At 35.2% G+C, this 10199-nt stretch overlaps 1 protein-coding gene across 1 annotated transcript; it reads left to right on the top strand.

The window, feature by feature from the left end:
• The first annotated feature begins 2254 nt into the window (after positions 1-2254).
• CMC2 (C-x(9)-C motif containing 2) lies at positions 2255-8508 on the top strand. The gene is made up of 3 exons (XM_010080662.1): positions 2255-2335; positions 6670-6741; positions 8434-8508. Exons 1-3 carry the CDS (start codon positions 2255-2257, stop codon positions 8506-8508), a joined length of 228 nt encoding a protein of 75 aa, XP_010078964.1.
• Positions 8509-10199: the final 1691 nt, after the last annotated feature.

The raw sequence follows: 10199 nt of genomic DNA on the forward strand, positions 1-10199 counted from the left end.
TTGGAATGCTCCCTTTGACTTTCTGGCCTGTGCTGATGTGCATGCTACCTATTTCACTGGAGCGTTAGTCTTGCTTTCTCCTTCTGAGTCAGACAGCTCAGATGACAGTTTCAGGAAGAGCAGTCGGAGGCTGAATGATGAAGAGATTTAATAATCAGCTGGGTTCACACATGTTAAAGTAATGTGCAGTCATTGCACAGGTCACCCTCTCAAGGGAATGGTAACTCTAGTGCTATTAAAAAAAATCTACTGATAAATTTAAAACATATTGACTTTGTGTGGCATGCAATCAAAAGCTGGTGGCAATAACACAGCAGGGTTCTTAATCACTTTGCTGTTACAGTTGTGCTCCTGCTGTCATATTTCTAAAGGTTCATTTGTTAATTTGTTGAACAGAATGCTTAAGCAACTTGTATGGTTTCCAACTTCTCTGCTAAGAGTGTATTTAGCGTAATATTAGACTTCTAGGTAGTATGGGGAAGATTTTTGAAAGCACGTACTACATATGTTTGCAATACCATGTGGAACATATTCTCATGGGTCTCAAGAGGCTTTTAAATCTGTTTGGATTTTTAGAATGTTGTTTGCTTGTGGGATTGTAACTCTTGTTAAGCTGAACACATGATGGGAAAAATTGGGTAAATTAGTGTACGTACCTCTTCAAGCCCAATATATTACTTGAGTATTCTAGGAATAGCGGTGTAGATGACAGCTGGCAACACTGAGTATTGAGATTTTGCGCTTACAAAATCTGACCGCTTGATTTAGCTCGTCTGTTTAGCTGGAGTGTTAAAACAGTGATGGGTACTTAGTACAAGTTGTAGTGGTATTTGCCTTGTGTACTACAGATAGGAAGGTGATCTCCTTGGGAAGAAAGGGAATGGCAAAATACTAAGTAAGCAAACAAAAAAGTTGTCTCTTTAATTCAGTGGCAGTATGGGTCATACAAGTAGAATTTTGTCAAGATGAGCCCGTTTGTCCTGACATGAACTGGACTTTTCTTCTTCTCTCCGTGGTGAAGTGATCTTCCACAATGGAACTGTCATCTTATTTCAGCCATTATCATATGACACTTCCATGCTTTTCAACAAAAAATATTGAAAATTACTTCTGGGAATATTTTATTTTAAAATAGGAAGTAATATAAAGATTTATTTCTAGAACAAAGTTTGCTCCTGCCCCATAGAACTCTGCAGAAAAAGACGTGGGGGTCCTGGTTGGTGTGAAGTTAAAACGTGCTTTAGCAGGGCACCCTTGCGGCAACAAAGGCTAACCGCAAACTGGGCTGTGCAGCTCGCAGGTCAAGAGAAGTTTTTATGATTCCCCTCTTCTTGGCAGTCTTGAGGCCACATCTGAAATTCTGTGTTCATATTTGAGTCTCAGAGTCTAACTGAGTCCAGTAAAGGAGAAACCAAGAGGGTCAGGAGAGTGGAACAGCTGGCATACGCGGCAAAGTTAAGGGAGATAGGCTGCTTTAGTATTCAAAAGAGAAGACTCAAGGGAAACCTAAGTGCTGTCTTCCACTACCTGTAGGAGTTGGGGATTCATGCAGAAAACAGATCGAGATGCTTTTAAGAAGAGCATAGTGAAAGGATGGGAGACAACAATGTGAAGTTGCAAGAAGGGACATTCCAATTGGATATAATTTTTAAAAATCATTACTGTTTTGATTAATTGACTAAGTACTGGTTTTTAAAGTATCATCAAAGCTTTGGCTCAGGATTTTTTAAAAAGCATGTAGATAACTAAAAAAAGATGACAGTTCTCAGAGTGCCATAGTGAAATACCATTGTGCTTCTTGTTCTGATCTACCTTTGTATAAGGCAGAAAGAAAATTACATATGCTTAGCTTTTTAAAGCTAGAAAGAAGAAAACTGAAATAGGAAACTGGAAAGATAATCTTCAGTTCAAGAAAGATTTATGCTACTAGGGAGTCTCTGAAGATTAAAATCCCAAATGCATGCTTATGTCCATGATAGCAAAGAATATAAACTTCTGGTTAACTTTCAATATTTGGGCTGTGTAGAAGAACAGACATGTGCTGGGTTTAATTACTTTAACTGTGTAATAGAAATTATACATATTAAGTTGCATTTTGATCCAAGATATTTTTTGCTAAAATGATAATGTGTGGTAATATTTTAAGTGGTTAACTCAAACTTTCTAGTTATACTTTCATACTTTAATGTTGGCAGGTGGAAGTTTTCTCAGATTCTTGTCCTTGAACTACTAAAATTATCCCTAACTAATAAAGATGCATCCAGACCTGTCTCCTCATCTGCACACTGAAGAATGTAATCTAGTTATCAGTCTGCTCAAGAAATGTCACAAGGAGGTAAGGAGTTTTAAGCAGAGAAAGAGTGGGTGAGTTGGGGAAATAAGTGTCAGATAAATTGGTGAGAATATTATATGATCATAGAGAGAGAAACCTCCTCTAGGCAGAACAGCCATGAAATGTGGCTAGGATGTTTTCACTGAAGAGGTATCTGACAAATGTGTGTAAAATTTTGCCAGTGATTTAATTAGGTAATAAAACATGCCTTAAAATTTCCTGTGATACAGCTTGACAAGTACAGACCTATTTTAAGAACTGAAATAATTTTTTCACCTTTTAGTACTGCGTGCCCCTCAACAAACAATAATAAAAGCAACTTCAAATGCCCTCTTTTTGTACACTCACAGCATTTCCATATTCCAGCTGTCCACTGGGCAGATGATTCAGTCTATTTATAAGCAGATGTGTTGATGGGGATCCAGACATGCAGTGTGCCTTACATTCAGTGCTTGGAGAGCTAAATGCGAATTACTGTTTGACTTCCATCTTCTTAATAGGCACCTACCCAAGGATGTAAAATGCCAAATTGTCTAAAGGCTTCTCAAGGCTCTTCATTGCTTCAAGAAGACACAAACTTCATTTCACTCATTTAAAAGCTTTTTTTTTTTTTTTTTTTTTTTTTTTTTTTTTTTTAAAAAAACCTCTAGATGTATATTTAAAGATTTTTTTTTTTTTTTTTTTTTTTTTTTTTAATTTGCTCTGAAGTAAACCTCTAGATGTAGAAGAGTTGGCCACTGCAATGAAAGTTAATATACCTGCAGCACTGTTGCAATATTGTTAATCATTTGCCCAGTTCTCTTGTATACTCTAAACAGATGTTCTGGACAGATATATTTCTGTATTAATGCATAAAAAGTTCAATTTTATCATTTCCACTGAGACAAAAACATATTTAAATGTTGAATATGAATGTGAAAACAACAGTTTACACCATTCCATGCAGTTACAATATTTTCATCTCCATGTTCAGATGTGATGTTTATACTGTTTTGTAATGCAGTTATCCCTAAATTTTAAGATGATACATATGTTAGCTTTACTGTTTTAAGCAGAATTCAGATTTTTTTATTTGCAAAAGTCATTACAGAAAGAAAAACAAGGCTGATAATACATGAAATGTAAGAGAAGACATTTTGCATGAAAGAGGGATAACAACATTTTTGCAGATTTTTTGAAGTAGTTAAACTAACATATAAAAAAGCCCTTTGCAGTACCATACTTTCTTATTATTTTTAAATGACAACATCGAAGGGAGTATAGTTTTAATACTAAATTCTCTTGCAGTGAGTATATGGTACTGGGTTTGTTCAGGAACATTTAATTCGTTTTTGTTGGCACTTGAAATGTAAGCATGCTGGAGTCTGTTGATGCCGTCTCATATGTGGTACTTGCCATACCATTGCCTTTCTGTTCCTATGCGCTGTCTAAATTTTTTTTTAAACCTAAGATACAATGTTGTACAGAACACCTCCAAGCTTTATAACTGAAAGTTGTATTAAGTGTAAGAGTTTTATGCTTTTCTTCTGAGTTCTAAAATTTTGATTTGCCTAGAAATGCTGAAGGTAATTTGAGAGATTATAAAGACTTTCCTTTTTTTTTTTTAGTTGATTTTTTTTTAAACAACTTTAATGTTGTAATGTAACTATAAGTGTTCAGTAGCTAGCATTAAATGAGAAGACTCTCCTTGTCTATTAACTGCTATGGTATCAAAAGGATTGCCAAATAAAATGACTACCAGTTAAGAGGACACTAAAACTTCTATCAGCAATATAAAATTAAAGTGTTGTCATTAATTGTTCATAATTGTGAAAACAAAGCCAATCAGGAAAGAAAATACACTCAGATTTGTCCAGCTTTTTGGTACATACATAGTTAGGCTTTCTACGCTTTGACTAGAAAATCCAGAAATACTCACTTCCTACTTGAAAGTAGTTGTTGATTGTTCTGGTTTTTTGGGTTTTTTTATATAAATTAATGTTATATACAAGCATCATAGGCTTTTTGTATAATGTAGCTTATTAGACTACCTTGAGTTGAAGAGGGAACTGGAACTAAAAGGTGTGCTGAAATTCCTTGGCAGCAAGTGATTCAAAGGAATCTATTGCCATTTTGATTTATGAAGGGAGTAGGAGCACCACTAATAGTGATGCACAGGATTATCTTCTCTTGGTTTTATTTAAATTGATGTTTACATGAAGAGGAATTACTTTTGTCAGTTTTGTGCTCAACTATGAGAGGGTATCTGTGTTAGCAGTCTCAGAACAGAAAGTGTAAAGATGGCTTCTTTCACAGTTGAAAGGAAACAATGCCTCTTCATTTAAAATTCAATTAATTAAATTTCAATAAAATATTATTTTAAAATTTCAGTCACTGAAATCTAAGAAGGCAGTGATCTTAATCAGTTACAAATGACTACCTGCTGTTTTGTTATAATGCCAAAATGGCCTAAGAACTTTCATCTACAATTTAAATTAATATTCTTGAGGGATGAAAAGCATTATTTTTTTTTTTTTATTTGGGTGTACTGTGTGTGCATTTTCACAAAAGTCAGTTTGATTTACTTTATTCCTAATCTGGAACCTGCCTGTTATATCAAGTTTTGCATCTAGTGAGGAGAGGTTAATGGAATTCTGATTTGATGTCATTATTTTTAATTTTTTAACAACTCCACTCTGGTGCCAAGTGCGTGCTCTAGAGAAACTTATTTTTATAGGTGGCAGCTGAAGGAAATGCATATTGTCTTGCAATTGTATCACTGTAGTAGGCATAGTAACTATTTTTGAGAAACTGACTCTTCTGTCCTCATAATCTGAAACAAAAAGTTGACAGTTTAGGAGTCTGGCTAAATAAATGCAGATTCAACTCACTGTATGCACTAGTAAGAGTGGAGTTAGCTTGAAATGTGAGCACTCACCTTGAAATTTAACATGCACGTATGGGAGTAGAATACAAAATTAAATCGTATTAGTGAAAATGAAAATGTTGTAAAAGCAAGATCACCTTGCAGTAAAGTGACGATTTATCACATGCAACTGCTTCAGAGTGTCATCTGATGGCCTTTATAAAGCAGAGAGGTATAAACAAGCTAATTATAGCATTGCTATAGTTAAGTGTTTGTCATAATCTTTATTAACCCACTCCTACTTTCAATCATGTTCTATTGGCTGAAATCTTGTCCACTGTTTGCATTCTGAATAGTGTTCCTGTATTACTTGGATAAATCCATCCAGCTGCCCATCAACTATAGAAACTTGCAGAGGCTTTCCTCTGAAATATGGAAGTGATTTCATTCTCATCTGTTTTCTTCTTCATTATATTTTTTTTTCTAAATTCATTAGTTCTTTAAAAGATTGGTCCAATTGTCTCTATTGATTGTGTAGCTGTAAATATCTACTAGAACCTTCACTCCTTCAGGTCTTCTGAATTGCTTGCATGCTCTGCTGTCGGATTCTGCTATGAGATTCTGTGGCATGTTAGCAAGCATCACTCTGAAAAGTAGTCCTTTTAGAAGAATGCATTCTGAGAGTGATTTCATAGCTGATAATATGAAATCGCTTCAGGAGATCTTGGCTAAAAGGACAGATTTTTGTGGTGAATATCACCAGGTTAGCTGGGGAATGTCTTGGAGAGGACAATGCCTGCAGTTTTTCAGAAACTAAGTAACACTTATGTATGCATAAGGCCCCCAGTTGAGCTGCAAAGCTAGTAAATGTATCTAATTTATTAACCTCAAGATCTGGAGAAACTTAATCCCCTGGTTTTTATACTGGTTGTAACATTTCAGTCATTTAAGCCCAGTGCCCGCATCTTCTGAGCCAACACCACATTCTTCATGTGGTTAGGATGATAAAGCATCGAGTCCTTTGCTTCTCTAGGTCATAAAGAAATAATGAAAACTACAGCACAGAGGATGTTGCCTCCAGGATGCCTGTAGATCTCCCTACAGCTACACAAGCTGGAGTTCAGAATATTTATTTTTTGTAGGTTATTCCAGCTAGTGTGAGTGAAAGCTGTAAGACTGATTCCTAGATCAATAAAATGTATGTTCTACATTTAGACTTCATAGCTTCAGCTTAGCTATCCTGGTTTAGTCTGGTTATATAACATGGTGAGTACCTTCAACTTTCAGCAAGGTGGAGTTGGTTCCAATGTGGTTCAGGAGTAGCTTTAACTTCTAGCTACTCAGTAAAAAAGTTAAAAAGCATAATTTTTCACAAAAACAGAAAAGGAAAAGAAGACCATAAGATGTTGCAAAATGCAAGTGACTTCTAAGAAGAGCTTCAGAGGAAGAAACCTTTGAATTGTAATTTTTTCTTCTCTCCATAACATATCAGCACAACATTTTGAAATTTTTCGGCCACTGCAATGATATTGACCGTGAGATGCGGAAGTGCTTAAAGAAAGAGGTAAGAAACAAACTTACTATGAGTTAAGTTCTTAATTAAAAAAAAAATAAATCCATGAGATAGAAATAGGGTTGCTTTTTACTAAGTAGAACAAATCAATAAATAGGCCTTGTAATGTACGCACATTCTGGAGTGGGCATTTGAGATCAAGTTTAAACTTTTTTTGATACATTTGTCAGGTAAAATCTGGCTTTAACAAATGGCGTGTTCTACTTTTGGATATACAAAAATAGGGAAACACAGTTTAACCAAACAAATTCTGCAAATAGGAACTGACACTTCACAGATTGCTTCTGATTTATTTTTAATTTTTTTTAGAAGTGGTATTCGCACAGAATAGAATATAAAGCAGTAATGGTCACTTCTGCATGAGTAACACTTATTATTGAAGTCAGTTATGCTGACTGAAACTACTTGATGGTTGCTGAGTTAGGCCCTAAGTGAAAATATTGCTGCTTAGCACCTGTTCATTGTCATGCTACATCTGCAGATGAATGGAAGATTCTAGGAGTTTAAGTAGATTAGCTAATGTATACATTTTCAGAAGAGCATGAACTGAGTATGAACACACACCTTTTAAGCTCTTCACAAGTATAGAATAGGTACAGATGCAGCTTTTAAAGATCCGCGGTTCTTATTCTATGTAAAAACATGGATGGGTTATTGAAAAATTAAATATTGGCATGAGAAAAGGTTAAGCATTCTGTAAATGCTAAGTAAAGTTTCGGGCCATTATTTCAGTTACAAACCAACCAGTACAATGAGGGAAAAACTGCAAATCCTTTCCAAAATCAGTCTCCTTAGTAGTGTTACTGGGTTTTATTCTTGATATCAAGTATTAAAAAACTTGAACAAATATATGCTCTAAATTAAGGCCAAGAATAGTTTGCTTCTCATGAAATATACACCAAATCATGCATTGATTTTTACTTTTTAATTTCTTTTAGCCATGAGAAGCTTTCCTTTTTGGCTGTAATGAAAGAAAGTTAGGCTCCTCAGTGTTCAGGCTTTTGCGAGTACAGGGGCATACCTGACAGTATGGTCGTCTTACGCATGTATCTAAACTGATACTTTCTTGATTCTCTTTTACGCTGGAGTCCAGTCTCTGTTGCATGGGGTTTTTTTAACCCATTTAAAAACCCCCAGAATGCCTTATCCTCATTCAACCCAAATTTGCCTTTGTTCCTTTCATCTTGGTATACTACTTTATCTGTGCATATAATTAATGACCACGATCAAAAATAGGCCAAGTCTGTAATGACAAAATCATGTTTCAGAAGGCAGACGCACTTACATTAATCAGTATCTTTTAAAAGGAAAAGAGCCTGACCTGTGCTCTGGAATAGCACCCGTGCAACTTTTTTCCTGGTTGTAAAGTGTAGCTGTCACACATAAAATGGCTATGTAATTAAGTTCCTCCACAAGATTAACTGAATCGTCTTTCTTATAATGTTCTAATACTCTTTAGCTTAATAACCTCAAACTTAGAAACACATATTTTAATCAAATAAATGTTAATTTCAAAGTAAAAATGAACCAATATATAGATATTAACAAGGAACTGCATTTCTAATGCATCAGTCAAAGATATTGTTTCTGTTCCTGAGTAGTAAATGCTCTCTGCACTTTTAAATTTGACTTATCTATTTAATGATAACAGCTGATTTATTAATTTCCTTATCTGTCTTCCAGTATGAAGAAAACAGGGCCAGGAACCAGGCTATACGACAGAACCTAATTAACGCTCGCAAAAACTCAGAGAAGTGAGCCGTACTGTAGTTGGACAGCTGCATCTCAATAGGGACACTCGGTTGAAAGTTGACGGAATACATCTTTCACATCACCAGTGCTCAGCCTGTGGTTGGTGAAAAACTAAACAAACCTACACCATACTCATTCCCAGCAAGGCAAACAATGTGGAAAAAAAAAAAATCTAATAAATGATCACTCACATCTTAATTTTTGACCCCTAAAAGAAAACTACTGTGGCCAGACTGTTCTGGCTTAGTTTTGTTATGATTGTTAAGTAATGAAGAATCGGTGTGTGTGGAGTATTATGTATTCAAGGCTGCTATATTCCCTACCTTGTGCTGAGTAGCATTTATTTCTTTGTGTTTAGCAGCTTCTCTTTCATCTCTTGTTTTTTTGGGTTTTTTTTTCCTTGCAAAACACTGAATGGTTGAAATTGGAAATTGCCTATCACATAATAATTGGAGTTCTAGTATTTTTATTGGCGCTAAAATGATGAAACGACAATTTTCCACTGAGAAGATTAAAAATCCTTTCTGCCAACTGTACATACAGTGTAGAGTGTTGTAAGACAATTTGTTCATCATGCCCAAAGCAAGCGGCTTTAGAAATTCAGAGTGGAACATTTCCAGGGATTTACAAAGCATTGCCTTGATTTTTGTTCAGTGCAATCAATGCGTGCTGTGTGATTTTTGAAAAGGAGCGCTGCCAAAAATACAAGCTACATATTTCTTTCACCTACTCTGGTACAAAGGTGAAGTCAAGTTATGACTATCGAAGGAAAACTCACATTGAAGTGAAAGAAAGTGTAACTTGCCTTTCAGTTCAGCAAGTCAACTAGTACTGTGCTAACCAAGTTGCCTCATTAGCCCACAGGAGCTGTTCATTTTCCATCAAGCTGCAGGAAGTCTTGAACAAGTCTGTGAATTCAGAAGATTTGATATTAAAACGTATGTTGGTTTATGCAGTGATGGAGCTGCTTCTCTGGGTGTCTGCTGGATTCAACTTATTTTTAAATGACTTTTCTGTTCTGCAACAAAAGACTTTTAAAAAAAGAAAATGTATTGAGCCAAATATACTGTCTTGAAACCTTCTGGAAAAAGGATGCCTCTTCTACAAAGAATTCTACGGTTTGTTGTAAGAACCATTGTTGACACTCAATCCTGAAATTAGTACGTGCACCTGTTTTTGGAAGAAAGCTATATTTTGTGATCTATTTTGAAAGATTAATTAGATAGAATAATTATACTTATTTTTCAATACCTGTATGGACCCATTTAAACTGACAAAATTAGCCACAACTGTTTTCAGTGCAATTTCCAAGAAAAACTAAGCAATTGTTTCCGCATCTTTTGACATGCTGTCTGCTTTCTTAGAACAAGTAAATAATGCGTTATTTGAATTAAATACTGGAGTGGTTGGAAGTGGTGCAGTCTTTTTTTTGGTACTCTTCAGAATACTTTTTAAGAGTACTTTACAGTGCAGTTCCCTAACTGGAAACTCTGCCTCGATCCTTCTTCCATTTGTGATGACAAAATCTATTTCAGGCAAGCTCTTAAATAGGATTTGGTGATGCCTGTAATCTTTAAAATAAATAAATAAATAGAGAATTGTCCTGAAGATTAGGTTGAGAAGCTGATATCTGAGTGGAGAAGCACTGAAGCTTTTCTTTTTTTCATCAGCTTCTGTGAGTCCAGATCTTTCACTAG

Source organism: Pterocles gutturalis, unplaced genomic scaffold, assembly GCF_000699245.1.
Source record: "Pterocles gutturalis isolate BGI_N339 unplaced genomic scaffold, ASM69924v1 scaffold26094, whole genome shotgun sequence".
In the NCBI taxonomy this organism is placed as follows: Eukaryota; Metazoa; Chordata; class Aves; order Pterocliformes; family Pteroclidae; genus Pterocles; species Pterocles gutturalis.

Coding starts and splice junctions, on each gene's coding strand:
- CMC2 (XM_010080662.1), top strand. CDS start 2,255: ATGCATCCAGACCTGTCTCCTCATCTGCACACTGAAGAATGTAATCTA. Junction 2,336..6,669: donor TCAAGAAATGTCACAAGGAG/GTAAGGAGTTTT, acceptor ATAACATATCAG/CACAACATTTTGAAATTTTT. Junction 6,742..8,433: donor GGAAGTGCTTAAAGAAAGAG/GTAAGAAACAAA, acceptor TCTGTCTTCCAG/TATGAAGAAAACAGGGCCAG.